The following is an 18,582-nucleotide window of genomic DNA, read 5'->3' on the forward strand; positions in this document are numbered from 1 at the left end:
TGACATGAATTTGTCAAGAGATTTTGCTTTGGAAGGTTGGCACCAATAAGCCCAAGGAAATCAATTTTTATCACATATGTTGTGTTAACCCTGATGCTGTTTGACCAATAGGATATGATGTTGTCTGGTAAGATATATGAGAGCTGGGTTTCTGTGTCTGCCTGTGTGTGTGTACAATAATCTGCACAATTCACGATTAAAAAGGACGTTGGAAAGTAAAGGTGCATTTGCTCTACTTTTTCAGAAGTTTATTCTTCTTGGTCTCCTTATCTACTAATTGGAATACAGAAAATATGCCTGTTTTAATGAACTATACAACTTTGTGGTGGGGAACTCCATCGGGTGCTATCTGAAAAACTTTCTGAATTGTTAATTTATCCAACTAAATTGCTACTAAAAAATCCGCCATTACTATTACTTGATACACAATCTTGAAGCTTATAATTGTTCGTGGATGGGTTTGAACAGACCCATCCACCTGCAAAATAAACAGGAGCTTTTCCATTGACTTCAATGTGCTCTGCAAGCATCTATAAGAATATGGCTTCCCTGCAATGAGACATGGACACACACACCATGCCTGTTTTATTTTAAATCCAGATTCTCAGCCTAACAAAAGCAGTAAAACCATAGGGGACTGTTTTACAACTGGTAGGTAAATGCCTGGTCAAGCCCTATGGGTACTCATGCTATTTCCCCACTGTATTTGGAGCCCAGGTTTATCTAGACGTATCTGCAAGAACTGTGATTGCTACACGGCATCTAAAGCCCCGCCTAAGCTGTTCTTCACCAATCACATAGGCTAAGAACAAGTATCCTATTTTTTTACGTTAAATGCCTCAGTTTTGTAACTGTCTCTCTCCTGAGGAATCTGTGACCATGATGCCCGCTGAGACTTCTATGGTTATTTGGCAGAACTGAGAATCTCTCAAAAGCTGAAACTCAGACCGCTCCAACATGAAGCACCCAAATAAGACAGCAGACGAACTGATGAGGAACCAATTAAGCTCTCTTTAAAGGATTTCCACTGAGCTAAAATCTGAACAGCTCTCTGCAGAGGTTTCTCTGCTCTAGGACAACTATCCCACTCTGTGCTTTAGAACGATACGCAGGTGAAATTAAAGTTCAAGGCATGAAACCTCTGTCCTCAACTTTGGCGGCTCTTTGGGTCGGCCCAGCCAGTTCATTCTTTGCTTTGAGATGACGGCTTGAAGCATCTGCACCGACCTGGCAGGTGGGACACTCTAGAGAGCACGTTTGATGCTTTATCAGACTGAGGAGACACCTCCTGAGTGTGCCAAAGAAGAAATTTGGGGACTTAAGGCAGCTTTTCAACAGGCAACTCCAGACAGATGCCTCAGAAGCTGAGAAGTTCTCCACAATGCTGTAGTGAAGTTGGATAATCTGCATTTGCTTAAGGTAAATCATAAATGCTTAAAGATCTTGGTGATTACAGACCAAGACTGGTGACAAGACACTGTCCCAGAGGGGGAAAAGGGCATTCAGAAAGTCATGTCCTCAGAACTGTTGGCAGCAGAAATGATGAGGGAAGCCATGAACAGGATCCAACCACTGGATTTCACGAGATACGGTTGTGCAAACTGAGCCTCAGGCTCTGGTCAGGCATTCTCTCTTAGCCATTTTAAAATATAAAGCAGAATGTCATAACTCCTCACTTTTTCACTGAGTCTCAGCTTCCGCTTCCCAACCCTTAGCCTTAAATGATTTTAAATCTCCATTGCCAATTTAGGACCACCATATACAAAATAATATTCCTATTAATGCTCTTATCCACCATACTTTTAAAGGTCTGGATGTCAACCGTGCATAAAGTGAGTCATTACGAATGAGTGATTGGGAAGGAATCCTTATCTGCACGCAGGTCAATGTACAGATGCTGTCAGCTGCCCGGAAAAAGTCAATGCACTTATTACACAAAGAATATAATTTCTATCGCTGCTTTGTAAAATCATCTTTCTGATGATTCTAAAGAATATCACGCATGTTAAGATGTCAGCTACCAAACAGAGGACAGTGCGAAAATCACTGATCTAACTTTGAGGACAGCGAAGCACAACACCAGATAACTTAATTCCATTAAGAACGATTTTGCATCCAAGCATAATATTGCTTCAATGGGCCTGGGATTGTCCTGATGCATTTTTGAGATCCCTCTGGGAAATGGTGCATTCCCCAAATGCAGAAAACCTGACTCACCTATTCATTTCAGTGCACTCAGCAAATACATCCTATGGTACGTGGTTTATTGCCTGTTGATTAGCCAGAAATACATGATCCGGTGAGGTCATGAGTGAGACTATATCACATATTCAGTTCTGTTTCCTTCTTCCCACTATACCCAGACAATAAGAGGTTAAGAGAGCTGCTCTTTAATGGCTTCATCAGCTGTTAGAACTTGGAGAATGAAATCTTTTGCTGGGGCTCATTAAGAGGTGAAGGGAGATAGCGCGGCCAAAGCCTGGGATACAGAGGATCTGCAATGACAGACCCTGGAGAAAAGGGGTTAGGATGAGCAGTTTCTATAATTATCTTTCTTGTACTAAGCATTGCCTTGGACTTTTCAGCTGAGTTGGGTTATAAAGGATCTTTTTGTATTTGCTTGTGCAACTGTACTTAGATGCAAAAGGGAAGGGATCTAATTCTCCCACGGAGAAATCAAAGTGACACTTTTGCTTCTCACTACAGGTTATCTCTGGACTTTTCCCTGCACCTTTCTCTTAAATACTTTTTCTTATATATATTTGGGGATCTACCAAAAAAGAAGTGCATACTAAGGGAAGGGGGGATCCTAAGAAACTGTTGTTTGCATGAAAAGGTGAAGTATGTTTAAAAATCATTGCTTCCAGAGCGAAAAATCTGCTGTAGGATGGCTGCAGCCCTATCTCGAAATATGCCAGCTCACACATAAAGCAAAAACAACAGCAAAACTCAGTATCATTACTTCTTCCTACAGTCCAGTGCAGAGTAGAATTCACACGAAATTGAATTGCATTGCTTGTCTATGAAGATAGAGGCCAAGCAGAATGAAAAAAGATAATATGAATAGGAAACAGAAATATCTGGAATATTATTATCTTCTGAAAAATAAGAGTTCTAGCCAGTAATCTGTATTTGTCTAAGATTCCTGCTAAAGACAGGTGAAGTCTATCTCCTTAGCTGAAAAACTGAGTCTAAGATAGTCTAGTTTTATTTTCTATGTATGATAATCCACAGACATTCACCTCGCTGCCTCCATACTGAATGATACCTTCCAAATGAATTCAGCACGCAGCATTTCAGATTGGTGTTAGTCCCGACTTCAAGGTGTTAAGAGCTGGAAAACCCACTCACCTCCTTGTATTTTATTCTGGGTTTCCAGGTGGATCTGCTATTCAATGTGGTTTATAGAAGGGGCTGTCCTTGGCACGAGCCCATGTAGGCACAGTCCTACAGACCTCACTGGGACTGAACACAGTCTTAAGTTCTTTGCTGAGCTGAGGTTAAGTACTTAATTCTTTCACTTAATAATTCTTCTGCTCTGTTTGGTCCTGTTTTATATTAATAGGACAATAAAAATCTAGCCCCTTTAGCCCCTTCTGCAGAACCTCCACCCCATTGGGTCGGGCAGTGTGTTATCAGGTGTACTTGCTCACTCTATTTTAATCATGCAAGAAGAGTACCGGCATCCTGTGAGTAAATCTGTCTTTCAAATCAAGTCATCAATTCAGTGGAAAGGTCCGGGTTACAAATGGAGGTTTACAAATCACCTTAGCTGTGATTTTAGCTGGGAGGCACAATAACCTGAATGTTACAGGCAGCTCGGAGAGGAAAAAGGTCTTGGAACGATGCTCAAGCTTGTCTCAAATAACCTCACACTGCCAAAGAAAGTTTGCACGTGATGGATTTATAAAAGCAGCGTAAAGAAAGCTTATAAATCATCTGTACATGACCCTGCAGGTTAGCAAGGGGAAAGCGAATTCTGCTTGCATGTAGAAATGAACATTTTTCCAAATCCATCCCTGCTACCCCCAAACCTCCACATAAACTCAGAATAATGACTCAGTTATGGACTACACTACAAAATCATTAGAAATACACAACTACCTTTCCCCTTACAGTGGGCTTCTAAACGAACTCATAGAGTAGGGGACTGAAGATGCTAATATGGGGAAAGGAAAAGCCTGACACCAGATTTATCCTCCTTTAAAGCAGGATAGCTTCCCTGCCTACATCTGCAAGAGTTTTGATAACCCCGGCTTTTGTCCCAGGTAAGCAGGCCTCTACTTTTGCTTATTTTCAACCCAGTACGTTTTATTTTGTGGCAAGTTTTCTAACATCTAACCTAAATGACGATTGTCAAAAAGGTTTTCTTTCTACAAGCTTTGTACCAATTTATTCAGTCTGTCCCATCACCGGAGGTCCCTCTCTTAAAGTACTTGCGTGATTTTCTGTACACCGTAGTAATTCCTCAGTGAAAATGTTGTTTATGTAATTTTTCTACTATATCTACTCTCCTAATGGATTTTTTTTTGTCTCTTTGCTGAAAATTCATTTCATTTCATGGCCTATACTGAGCTGCCCTGGATATCTGGCCTAGTTCCACCTCAGCTGTGTAAAGAAGCTGTTATTGCTGTGGTCTCTTATTCATAAGCACGATATACAACACAAAAGCCAAAAGACTAACATTCCATAGGTTCTGACTGTTTAATGTACTACAACCTCTCTCAGTGTGGTCTCTAAGAGCTAATTGCATTTGCAAGAAATGAAAAGGCTCCTGAATCTTTTCTTTAGCTTTTGTTTCAGACACTTGATGCAGATGTTGAGCAAGACGCTCGTTCAGCTGAGGAATTAATGTTACAGTTCCAAACATCCGCACAAAACTGCCCATAAAAACCTGTCCTCTTGATAGGTGCTTGTACTATAAAGTACTTATAATTAGTAAACGTATGGTTTACTTGATTGAGGACAGTGCTTATGGTCTTTTAATATGAACATCATGCGATACTCATCCTCCTTTAGCTGAGCCTAGATAAGCACAACCTTCAAATTCAGAAGGGTGTAAGACCTGAAGGACTGAAACCTCTTCCTTCTCGTCTACAGCCACGTAAAGAATATTTAGTCATCTCCTAAAAATCAAAACAGGCCCCTTGGTGGCTACTGGGATTCATCAAGGACTCACACCAGAACAAGCAGTTATAAGCAGACCATCAATTACATTCATAGCAATATAATGAACAATAGTGGCTTTAATGGGGTTATTTATTATACTTCTCTATGCTCAGCAATGGAAGTAGAATTATTTATGTAGCTGAATTATGGCACTTCTGCTTCCAGTCATGCCCTACATGCGCTTTACTGGAACGCATTTGTAGCGTGTTTCTTGTAGATCTAAATCTGAACATCTTACAAAGTTTAAAGAAAATTAAAAAACCAAAACAAGAACCGTAAGTCACCGCTGACGTTACCGATTGAGCAATCGTGTCCGGTCCAGTTGGGATCGCAGCTGCAGAGGCCGGTGTCGGGGAGGAAGGTCCCATGACCAGAACATTGGTCCAGACAGGTGGCCCTTGGGGTCTCGCAGTTTGTTCCTCCCCAGCCGACCGAGCAGTGACATTCTCCTCGCACGCAGACGCCGCGTCCCGAGCAGGTCGGATCCAGGCAGTCCACTGCGTGCCGGGGGAAAGAAGAAGCAGACAAGGAAATCAAATGGGAATTTCAGAAAACAAACTACCATCTACACAAACTTATTTATCTAGTATCTCAACCAGAAAGCAAAACTCCGTTGTGCACAAAGCTGATGGAAGAAAACAGTGTCCCCAAAAGGCAGTGAGACCTAAAACACTGACATGAAAAACAGCGAAAAAATTGATTATTAATCCATTCTTTTATTCAGGCCTACACTAATAAATGATCTCTTCAGTAAGAACAGGCTAATTTCAATTAAGAAAAGAATAAGAATAATATTCTCTTGCACACATATTGCACCTCCATTTATTTTATTAGAATAACCTAAATTACTGTTACTAATGAATTCATAGCTGAGCTCTAGTTTTCTGAAAGAGAATTTTGCATTAAGCTTCAACAGAAGTCAATGTCCTTATTCAGCAAACTACACACTTAAATTGAAGAATGTGCTGAAGTCTATACAGGTTTCACAGACACATAAATTTCACGTTCAATGTATCCTCAGACAGTTTTCTGGAGTAAGGATTAAAACAAAATAATATCTTTTTGGATGTTGGTGTTCTTCTGGTTGTATTTTTGATCAATTCATACTCTTCTTTAAATGATTTTGTTTTTATCTTTCCTCAAAGAGGCACTTTCCTAACAAGACTGGAGACCATTCCATTAGGTGTATGGTATAGACCGAATGTGCTGATGCCTCATTCCTGAATGACACACAGAATCACAGAATCCCAGAATGTCAGGGATTGGAAGGGACCTGGAAAGCTCATCCAGTGCAATCCCCCCATGGAGCAGGAACACCCAGCTGAGGTTCCACAGGAAGGTGTCCAGGCGGGTTTGAATGTCTGCAGAGAAGGAGACTCCACAACCTCCCTGGGCAGCCTGGGCCAGGCTCTGACACCCTCATTGAGAAGAAGTTTCTTCTCAAATTTAAGCGGAACCTTTTGTGTTCCAGTTTGAACCCATTGCCCCTTGTCCTATCATTGGTTGTCACCGAGAAGAGCCTGGCTCCATCCTCCTGACACTCCCCCTTTCCATATTGATCCCCATGAATGAGTCACCCCTCAGTCTCCTGTTCTCCAGCTCCAGAGCCCCAGCTCCCTCAGCCTTTCCTCACACGGGAGATGCTCCACTCCCTTCAGCATCTTGGTGGCTGCGCTGGGCTCTCTCCAGCAGTTCCCTGTCCTTCTGGAACTGAGGGGCCACAATTGGACACAATATTCCAGATATTCCAATTTTACAGGCAACCATCAGCTTCTCTGCTCACGGGGGAATTTCACCCAGCAATCGAAAAATATGAAACTCACCAGACACCCTCCCCAATAAAAAGGATTGCAGGAGTTGATCATCACTATTTATGTACAAAAGAATACAGGACAGCCTAGAGAGATTCTTCCTGTATCCTGTATCCAAACCAGCGTGGTCAGCAGGACAAGGGCAGTGATCCTTCCCCTGTACTCTGCATTGGGGAGGCCACACCTGGAGTATTGTGTTCAGTTCTGGGCCCCTCAGCTCAGGAAAGAGATTGAAGTGCTGGAGCGGGTCCAGAGAAGAGCAACAAGACTGGGGAAGGGACTTGAGCACAAGCCCTATGGGGAGAGGCTGAGGGAGCTGGGCTTGTTTAGTCTGGAGAAGAGGAGGCTTAGAGGTGAGCTCAGCACTCTCTAGAACGACCTGAAGGGCAGTTCTAGCCAGGTGGGGATTGGGCTCTTCTCCCAGGCAGTCAGCAAGAGGACAACGGGGCATGGGCTTCAACTCTGCCAGGGGAAATTGAGGTTGGAGATGAGAAAGCAATTCTTTGCAGAGAGATTGGTCAGGCATTGGAATGGCTGCCCAGGGAGGTGCTGGACTCACCGGTCCTGGAGGTTTTTAAGCTGAGATTGGCCATGGCACTTAGTGCCATGATCTGGTCAATGGAGTGGAGTTGGACCAAGGGTTGGACTTGATGATCTTTGAGGTCTTTTCCAACCCAGTCGATTCTGTGATTCCGTGATTGATTCTGTGATTCTGTGATTCCCATCTCTTGAAATGTTGCGTGGCAGCACCCTGGGGACTGGTGACAAGTGTCAGTCTGTCTGAGCAGCAAGAGGAAATCTGTCCAGGAGAGCAGAACGTGGCCGCCGCACACGCAGCAGGGTTGTGGTTTGTGTTTTTTTCCCCCCTCTGAAAGCTAATAAGAATCCCAATGACCTGTTTTAAAATCCAGAAATCTTAAAAGGAAACACAACAGCTGCTCTGATAATTCCCTGGATCCTCAAAACCCCCTCAGCCTGACAAGTAATGGCTCAGCAATTACTATCTCAAGGCATGTGAGAGCGTTTTCTGTTTTATTTGATTCCCAGAGCCCTGCTCATAGCTGGAACAATCCCCGAAAATTGTAAGAGGCTGGAAAGGATGAGTCTATAAATCTCCTTCACTGTTAGCAGGCGGGGAGCTCGGGTGCCAATTTTAGCAGGAGACCCTTGGAGCCCTGGCCCTGTTCTTTCTCAGCCGTAATAAGTATGAAAAGGACTCAAGGAACGGGCTCGTCGGTTCTCAGCAGATGGTTTGAACATAGAGAACAAAGATCACAGCCTAACTGACAACCGGCTGCCTCCAGGCAATTAATCATCCTCTCTGAAGGTCAATTGGGAAAAAGGTGAGTTTTACAGGGGGCTCCACTGGAGGAGCGGACAATCTGCTATCTCAGCTCTAACGCTGACGATTATAGGAGGGGAATGTGCATGTCAGAACCCCCCATTTATCATAATCCCAAGGCCATTTTTCATGTTGAAATGAGCCCTTTCAGAAAACGTCACACACAATGGCGACTTTAATCTCGGCCTCACTAGTTGTATCTCTTTAGGCTTTCTGCACCATCGGAAGAGCCCTGGGACAGGATTAGGGGCTTCTGCTTTCTTCTTAATCAATTGCTTAGTGGATTTGGAGCACAATAGTGTGTTTTTTAGGGAGTTCTGCTTCACGAATTTAGCTGCCCAGCTTTGGGAGAAGCGAGATGGGGAGAGGGGCAGGAGGACAATATGGAGTATACTTTGAAAAATAATAATAAAAAAAATCAATATATCTATGTTGCTGCTTGGAAAAAGTCCCAAATGGTCTAATTCCTGGTTGGAAAATGACCCATTTATAGCTCAGCTTTGTGCAGAACCTTTGCCGGGGAGATAAATCACGCAGCAAGCAAAGCTAGTGCCTCCTCTACACTTTTCCCCCATATGCTTCATGCTTCATTGGTCACACAAGTTATTAGGCTTGTTCGGTACCCAAAGAGTAAGTTCTCATTTTTCACTGCTTAAATTTGCTCCCTTCCCTTTAATGTCTTGCTGGCTTAGCCCATGCCTTATAAAATATGGGCCAATAAGCTAAGGAAGGAGAAAAGAAAAACTCGTGTAAGATTGTTGGCTGATGTTTTATAAACATTGCTGAACTTCTTCGGGGGGAAAAGAAAAGGCTGAAGAAACCCTGGAATGAAAACCCATTATAAACATGGGCTAAGCAGTGAAGCTATGAAAACTGAGAAATAATAAAAGGTAATCAATGCCAGATGGTCCTTCTTAGAAGAGAAATTAAAAAGTAAAAGCAATTTTTAAAATAGTATAAATCAACTTTTTTACTTGATCTAAAAATATATACATATATATATATATATATATATAGTGAAGATTTCCCACATGGCGTATTTCTGAGTTACTTCCCCCCCTACAAATTATGCCTTGAATATGAAAAACAAATGCATACTTGGAAAAATCCTAAAGAGCTCATGAGAAAAATCATGTTCTCTTTATTCTTTATTCTTCATTCTTTTTCAAGTTTTTACCTAGTGGGACTGACACTGTCCCCTGCTACAGTGATAACACGAAATAACTGAGTAGTTCCTGGCTGTTCTGCTTTAAACGTGACCAGGGAGAAAAGGTTCCTGTTAGAAAAAGAGCAAATCTTACTCTGATTTACACACATTAAACACGTCCAGCCGGAGGCAAAATCAGGATCTTTTCATTTCTGTTTATCTAGCAAAGATACGATCTAGTAAATACGAGGTCTACAGAGATGCTTTAAAGATACTCCAGTAGTCACAATCTTTGGGTTTAGCATGGCCCGTGGCTTCATTGAATTGTGTTTTCTTAAGCCAAAATGAAGCTTTCTCACGAGATGGTTTATTGTTCCAGAGCCGATACTGTCTTCATCTCTAACATTTACTGACATTGAAGCCATGTTACAGAAGAGATGTCCCACTCCAACACATTTAATGCATCAAAAGAATCGCTAGATTAGATGCCATTTGAACGTCTGAATCCAATTCAGCCTATTTAGATTGTCTGTAAAATAAAGCCATTTCAGATAAATCTTTATTCAGCATACACGAGGACAACCATAAATTAATTCAAGCCATTCTGATTCTTATGCACGTATCAAACGGAAGACTTAAACTATCAAGTGGTGCAGAGGCTTTATAGATGTATTTGTAGGAGCATTACTTAAACATAATTATTTTTCAGGTCATCTGCATAGAATTTTGAGAATAATTTTCAAAAGTGCTGAATGTTATTCTGCAAATCAGGTGCTTTTGGATGTATTTTTGTAACTGTCCGAATGATTTGTACACTTACAAAACTGTCCACTTTTTCATTTAGCAAGAAGCAGCAGTCACAGGCTCAGGAAGATAAAGGTTTATGGTGGCAGGTGGCTTCCTTCACAAAGAGATTAAAGATACGTGCTAAAAGGCACCGTATTTCTTAGCCACAAATCTAAACGTAAATGCAAAAAGTCTGAGGGCTAATGTGAGAAAAAAGCTCTGGAAGAGCCATTAAAGTAATATCTGATTTTGAAGTAGAATTTAATTCAAGTCCTGAGCATTTTCAAGCTTTTAAAGCTGACAAGAATCACGGATTTTCTCTCACGGGCCACCATTTTGTGTTTGTAAGCAACTGAAATCACTTGGCATGGCACAACAGAGAAGAAAGCACTGTAAAAGTAATTATACGTTTAACCGCATAAATGGAAATGATGCTTTAATAAGAACATTTGAATATATGATTAGATGCTCTGGTCTTTCAACTAGATTTGTCTATCTGAAGACTTTGACGGCTTTTCATCCTATTATTGGACAAATATGATAGCTAACGACGAGTTATTCCAACACATCATTTTTATGTTGCATCCACCCGCTGTATCTCTAAGGTGCCTATTACTGTTCTGTTGAGCCTTTGAATCACCTCCATCCACGTCATTACGGAACAACACTCAAAGCGAGTGGCTAATTGAACGTGCATTGCAAGTACCTTCTTCGCAGCTCTCCCCTTTGTACCCGGGGTTGCAGATGCAGGTCCCCATGATGCAGGTGCCATGGTTGCTGCAGGTGATATCGATGCACTGGTTCGTCGGGACGTCACATTCGGCCCCTTTCCAGCCGCTGTGGCACAAGCACCTGCCCTTCATGTATTGCCCATTGCCACTGCACAGCACCGGGCAGGATGCTGGGGAAAGAGAACAGAAAACACCTTAAAATACAGCTGTACATGGCTTTCACTTTAAAAGAAGAGCAGAAGAGTCCAGCTTGGGATTTATATTCTTCGTACACAGCCTTCACTGGGGTATGTTGTTGTTTTCATTGCCAAAACCAATTCTTTTACATGGATGACACCCAGCTGGTAACTTTATTCTGCTGTGAATGTTTTAAACAAACAAACAATACTCTTGAATTAGAACATGGCCTTGCTTTGTGTCTCATAACACTTTTTTTTCACTAACTAAACTTGGAATTTTATTGTATTCTGATTTTCCAATGTACTGGTGCCTTCTTTCAGCAGCACCACTGACTTTAGGTTGCTTATCGCTATCCCTGACCCGCTGCCAGACTTCAGACTTCCCCTGACCCGGTCTCTGCTGTGGACCTCAGTTGCACACAAATCACTCCCTTGTTTTGTTTTTAGTGTTGTAATTCTCAGCTTTACAGGTTTCAGTTGCTTTGCTTGGAGTGCAGAATGCCACGTTGAGACTGTTTCTCTAATTTAGCTCATGTCATGCCATCAACTGCACCTCCGGTCCCCTATTTTTTGGTTATCACCTCTGCCAGACTCCATTCACCATCAGACACAATGCAGAACTAGGCATTCATTTTTCCAGGCTTCTTGTAAGAAAAGCTCCCCAAATCTATCCTCTAATCAGTTGAAAACTGAATTTTAATCGTCCTTGTTTGCAGCAGAGTCGGTTGATTCTCAAGGCCAACCAGCTACAGGATTTCTTCCATGTGATGAAGGGGAAAGAGGAAGGTGACAAGCTCAAGCTGTGGCATGATGGATGAAGCATTTTCTGAGCTAAATTTGGAAAAAGTCAAGCAGAGTGGGATGGGATGAACTGAAGGATACAGAGCAGGCTCCCCAGGGAAGGAGATGGCAGCAAGGACCAGACCCCAGCCTCCATGACCAAAGCTTTGGTAATCACTGCGCTCTAAGCTCCTTCAGCTCCTCTCTGATGATGTCTCCTCCCTTTTCCATTCTCAACACCCACTGTCTTATGCTCCTTTTGTCCTCTGTTCTCATTTTTCTGAGGAAACTGCTGATTTCCATCCCTCAGAAACAATACCCTGCCCCTATTCACTATCCCTTGAAACTCTTCTTGCTTAAACCCTGTTCTCTTCAATTTCGTTCTGCTGAAACTGAGGACATATATTCACCAGACTTCTCTCATTCACTGCTGCACATCATCCTTGGGTGAGAGCAGCCGGGCTTCTCATCTGCCCCTCAAAAAGGCAAGTTATGGACATTTTTATGCAAGAGAATGTGAAAGCAACACTCCACTCTGCTGCTTAATTCAACTGCATTAAGTGTGAGATGAATATAATGTACCCAATGTACCTCTTCTGCTTCATTCCTGACTCTGAATGTGTCATAGAATTATAGAATCATAGAACAGTTTGGGTTGGAAGGGACCTTCAAAGCTCATCCAGTGCCACCCCTGCCATGAGCAGGGACATCTTCACCAGCTCAGGTTGCTCAGAGCCCCGTCCAGCCTGGCCTGGGATGTCTCCAGGGATGGTCCATCCACCACCTCTCTGGGCAGCCTGGGACAGGCTCTCACCACCCTCAGGGGCAACAATTTCTTCCTCATGTCTGGCCTGAATCTCCCCTCTTTTAATTTAAAACCATCACCCCTTGTCCTATCACAACAGGCCCTGCTAAAAACTCTGTCCTCATCTTTCCTACAGGCCCCTTTTAAGTCTGGAAAGGCCACACTAAGGTCTCCCCAGAGCTTCTCTTCTCCAGCTGAACACCCCAACTCTCTCATCCTGTTCCCCCAGCAGAGCTGTTCCAGCCTCGGATCATCTTGGTGGCCCCACTCCTTTATATATATACATATATGCATATATGCAGGAAGAGATGTTAACACGGCTAAGGGCAACATGTAAACTCTCCTCCTCTTCCCACCTCTTCATTTAACAATCCCCTGGTGCCCATTCTGTGTTGTTTCCATGTGTCGTTACAGTCAAGTCAGTTTGGGTGTTACAGAATTGCAGCAACCTCAACACATCACAAAGCATTGCCAGCTCTGACCCTTAAGTCTGTTTGATATGCAGTGAACTACATTTGCCTGTCCAAGATAAAAGAGGTTTAGAAAATAAAGGAATTTGGTAACTATTATTGCTAAGGAGCACAATGTTCACTATAGAGGCAACACATGGCAGTGATGCGTTTCAAGTGGACCATTTTTAGTGAGATATCTACCTATACAACACGAGATAGAAATTGTTTAGGATACACTGTTGTGTACATGGTTCACAGCAAACTCACTCTGTAATTTCACTTTTCAGCTAGGCTGATGGAATTTCCCGCCCCCATCTCAAATTTCAAATGCTCAGTAATGGAGCCTGTTCTTTCAAGGCACTGGAAGAGGATAGTCTGCAGCTCTTTTCAACGAGAATAAAGAATAATTGCCTTTAACTAGAGAGAGGCTGCTGAGAAAGACTTCGATGTTTTCTGACAAGGCAGCTGATCACTCAGTACAAGATCAGATAAATTACTGCCCATCTGCAATGAGACTGGTGCTCCTCAGAGCCCTCTATGGAGAACATCTCCAGTATAACCTGGGAAGTGCTGCTGCAAATGTCAAGGCAACAGCAAGAACAAAACCTCCTTTGTAACACACCACAATGAATAAAGACAAAAGAGCTTTCTGGATTTTTTTCCGCTGCTACATGTACAACTCTTTTCCATATATAAAGACAGATAATTATTGTTTGATCATTCAGATTCCAACAAACGGTATCTAAGATGGTTATGGTAGCAAGAACCCAAATGCACAGCACTCTCCTTGTAAAGTTTAGCATCAGAAAATAAGATCATTCATTACTTTGTTTCCTTTATGCAGAACTTTAAAACTCCATCTCCTGTGTTCAAGTAGGTCTTCAAAATGTCTGTGAATACACCTCCGGTGATTTGCTTTCATTTACTTGGTTTAAAGTAATTGGTTCATAATACATTAATAACTAACCGTTATTAAAAACAGAAGGGCTTTCTGCTCCCCAGTTTCCCACCCATTTGGATGGTGAATTACAAGGCGGAATTGAAACAAAGGAACACGCAGGACACCTATGACCTAGAAATTTTCATGTGGTTATTTAAGGATTATTGTTCCATACAGGGACCGATATACAGCTGCAGACAGATATTGTAGCAGCCTTACACATGCTGCCGTTGCTGCCCTCTGAGGGATTTGTAGCTCAAAAGCAGCATCTTAGCTTCCCCCAAAACCCAACTGGAAGCCAACGCTGTGGCCCTTGTATCCCATTCTCATGGCAAACTGATCCATTTAACAAGCCCACTGGGTGGAAATGCATATACAAATAGGATTTTGACACTCCAAGTACTAATCTGTTCTCCTAAAGAGAGAGTAGTTTGTGATCTAAACCCAGGCGATTCTGAACCAAAAGATTCACTCGAATAAAAGCTGTTTGTATCAGCCAGAGTAAGCACTCTAGTGAAATGGGAGATATTCATGTGGCTCAACCGAAGTGCCTGAAAAACTAAGGTATACAACCCAAAAAGAGAGGTAATCTCCCCTGAAAGTGGATTCAGAATAGAAGTTTCAATATTCTGATGCACAGTGAAGGATCTTCCCCTTCTCCACAGAACCTACGGGGAGCCTTGAGGGAACAAACCCTGAACTTCTGCCCCTGCTAAAAGTTAGGAGGTACGAGTAGGAATACGCTGTGGGAGATGGAAAAAACCCCCTCCTTTTGTCTCCAGCTCTCCAGATTTGAAAAGGAGCTTGGAAATGCGAACCAAGCGTAAGGAAATGCAAACCAAGTGTAACCTGAGTCAGCAAGAAGCCTGACAGAGCAGCTCCCAGGGATGCAGATGGACACATCCATCTTACTGAGCTGTGAACTCTGAAACCCCTCCGGGGTTTTTAGCCTGGACCACAGTGTCTCAGCAGAGAGCTGAGGGTGGGCGGCCGCCCTTATCTCTTGGCTGGGATGGAAGGATGTGACCCTGGAGGGGTTGCACAGAGTTGAGTTCTGTCTTTTGGGAAGGAACCAGCTTGCTGTCCAGAGGAGCAACGGGCCGGGGTGAAGTCCTGACTCACTGCCTTTGCAAAGCTCCTTGTGTGGGCACTAACATTTACACTGCCTCCCTCCCCACATCTATAAATCTGCACTTCGTTTGTGGGACTGCTTCAAGCCAAAAAGAAAAGGGCCTTGAAGAGGTTGATGCGCGGCATTTCACTGTTTCCCACATGAAACGTTTGGATTTCTCACTCTGAAAACGTGTTCTCACTAAAAGTAATTTGGTTTGTTTTTCAAATGTTTAAATAACCTAAAAATTTCAGGTCAAATGAAAATCCTTCCAAAATCATTTATTAAAAATACTTCTCATTTGAGCAGAAAAACACTGTTTTCTGGAGTAAGCTTCCTTACCAGTCATCCAAATACTTTCGTTTTTGGCCAGAGTACCCAGTTCCTCCTGCCATTACTCCCTTCCTCGCCTTGCTCTGCCCCTGCCCCACTCCCCACAGCCATCTCAGCGATCATCCAGAGCTCAGACACACTTGCAAGGCCTGAAGCAATGAAAAAGCTACTTAATATTTTTATAATCAATCTCTTAGAAGAAAATATGACTCTGCGGTTGTGCCGCACAGCGACAGAGCGGTCGGCTAAACAATAGTGCCACTTTTTAAAGTTATGTTTTCCGAAGTTGCTCCCAGAGGGAAAATTCCCACTGTGACGTTTTGCCCCTGACCACGTGCAGCTGGGGGTTGTGTTGTTACTGAGGTCACAGCAATCCCAACTAGTGGCAAAAAAATCCAGACACAAGTCGTTTCCATTCTACTGCGGCATCCACAAGATGGGTGACGTGTCCTTTGCAAAAGGCACAGGCATGAGTATAAATTCCACCAGAAAAAACGTTAACCGAAGGAGGGGAAGAGTTAATCAACTATAAATTCCTACCTCTGCCACAGTCGGGGCCCAGGAAGCCAAGGAAGCAATGGCAAGTCCCGGACACGCAGTCTCCATTCCCATAGCAATTACTGGGACAATTATCCACCGATTCTGGAAAACAAAAAGAGAATTCACATACTTCTTTAGGTAACAAAATACATCGGAGTTTGGGTGGGCTCTGGGTGGCAGGACAGCTGGAACCTCAAAGAAAACACTGCTTTTGGGGCCAAAACCTTAGTCTGAGCTCCACGAAGGGTGTTCATCCATTCACTGCAATGAACGACCAACCGTAACACATCAGTACAGTGTGACTGCAAATCTACAATTAAATTGCCGCTGCTCAGCACCCACCAGGCTTTTCCCTCACTCAGTATCTGAAAACTTCCAAATGTCTTTCCTTCCTGCCTATTTTATCAACCACTTTCCAACTCTGAATGTATCAGAGCAAAGCAATACACGGCGTTCTCATGGCAGAACACGCACCTTTGCTCCGATTTTGTTGACTTGGGTAAGTGAACTTGGGGCATTTATTTGTGCCAAATAGAGCTGAGTTACAACAGAAATTTAGAATCATGGAATCACAGAACAGTTTGGGTTGGAAGGGACCTTCAAAGTCCCACCCCTGCCATGAGCAGGGACATCTTCACCAGCTCAGGTTGCTCAGAGCCCCGTCCAGCCTGGCCTGGGATGTTTCCAGGGATGGGGCACCCACCACCTCTCTGGTCAACCTGGGGCAGCATTTTGCCACCTATTTCTCCCTATGAAGTTCACCGAACACAGACCCTTGGTTCATCTTTTCTGCCTGTTGAAGTATTATTTCTGACCATATGGCTTCTGGTTTGTTCTGCGACATTATACAAATAGCCTAAAGTGCTGGGGCTAAAACTGTATCTTAGTGGAACAGAAATGGGACTATTCCACATTTTCTTCTGTTTCTAGTTATCATCTTAAATTCCCTGACTTTTGCAAAAAAACACTGGCTATTCATCTTTCAAGGTAAGTTAAGAGGTAAGCAAAAATGTTATCTCACACTTCTGTATTGAGGACAGTTCAGAATATTTGGGCTAAAACTTATTTTTCATAAAGGAACACAAGCTGGTAAACGCTGCGCATCAAAAAGAGATGGAAAAGAATTCTATTTTCTCGACTAAACTGTGAGTGAAGGACGAGTAAATGTGAGTGGGGCTTGGAAAGATGATGGAATAGCATGGTTCATTCCACACTATTATTTCGCATTTTCTCTGAGGGAGATGCGTGTCAGATTAAAACTGGATTTAGTCATACAGGAGAGGCACCGGGGGTTCATCTATCATGGAGTGGGGTGGAAATCTCAGCCATGTGAATAATGATGGTGCTTTCACAGATTTACTTCAGGAGGCCTTGTAGTAGCAAAGATATTTGTAAACTTCCTATCGGTGGAAGTGAAGAGAAGCAGCTGCAGCAAAGATGTGCAGATTGGTTTCTAATCACAAGCGAAAGGGAGCCTGTTTCTGGATGGGTGTTCTCCAAACAACAGAGGTTTCTGAAGGACATCTTAAAGGACGTGGTGTAACTTAAGCATTCATAAAGGCCAACAGCAGTTGTAAATAATAAAAAGTTTCAAGTGTTCATGTTTTAAGTCTTGGCATCACACATCTCACAATCTGTTCGCTCCACGCAGTGAGGAAGGTATGAGGACGTGCTGCCCGTTTTCTAACACTTAAGCTCTTTAGTTCAGCAGATATTCACTTTACAGAGCATGGAAAGAAAATCACGGCATGTGGTCAACACTTTGAGCTTGACCTTTATTCCAAATAGCCACACTTTCTAGAATAAAGAAACAGCAGTTCAGGCCTGGTGCATTTGTACTGATATTTCGGTATACTAACTCACACTTAATAGCAAGCCTGATCACAAATCTATCCTGTAAATGAAATGTTCAGTTTAACCTGTATGTTATCATCTTCAGAACTTTGCAATGCTTTAATTTTAGTGCTGAAAACTGAAAATAATTTTGCTTTATGGATTTCATCTCTATGCTTTTTTGTTTACAATGTTTGTAACCTTCTTGTCTTCAAGAAATATACATAGAAATTTAGAAAAAAAAAAGTTATTTGTCAGTGCACATACATATATGTAAGAGGAAGATAAGCAGTGTGAGTACTGTCAAACAAGATAATGAGATGGGCAAGGAGATTTCACAGCTCCTGCTGCTGAAAGGGTCAGTCCTTTTCCTTTAATCCCCCCACCCTCGGTACGAGCCTCAGCTCCCTCTCCTTGGGCTGGTCTGGCACTTGTCAGACCCTTCAATGAACAGGTTAAGCTCAAAAGGTGGCAAAAACAAGTTAACTGCTTTCTAGTGCCTGGAAGCTGTGCACAGAAGGAGTAGGGCCAGGCTATTCAGCATCAGGGCAGGATTTCAATGTCTCGTGAAGCTTCACCAGCACATTGTTGGGTCTACAAGCTGTAGTAACTCTGCGTAGAGG

The 18,582-nt window shown here is 42.8% G+C and overlaps 1 protein-coding gene across 12 annotated transcripts in view; it reads right to left on the minus strand.

Moving 5' to 3' along the window:
* Positions 1-18,582, minus strand: part of TENM4 (teneurin transmembrane protein 4) — a 1,673,798-nt gene that overhangs the window by 150,184 nt on the left and 1,505,032 nt on the right. For all 12 annotated transcript variants that reach the window (XM_071817725.1, XM_071817645.1, XM_071817681.1 and 9 more), the window contains 3 exons: positions 16,127-16,228; positions 10,962-11,156; positions 5,466-5,666 (listed from right to left, as the gene is read on the minus strand). In XM_071817725.1, the coding sequence (XP_071673826.1) occupies positions 5,466-5,666; positions 10,962-11,156; positions 16,127-16,228 (498 nt within the window). The remainder of the gene's footprint in view (positions 1-5,465; positions 5,667-10,961; positions 11,157-16,126; positions 16,229-18,582) is intronic.

The sequence above is a fragment of the Patagioenas fasciata genome, chromosome 1 (genome assembly GCF_037038585.1).
Source record: "Patagioenas fasciata isolate bPatFas1 chromosome 1, bPatFas1.hap1, whole genome shotgun sequence".
NCBI classification, from domain to species: domain Eukaryota; kingdom Metazoa; phylum Chordata; class Aves; order Columbiformes; family Columbidae; genus Patagioenas; species Patagioenas fasciata.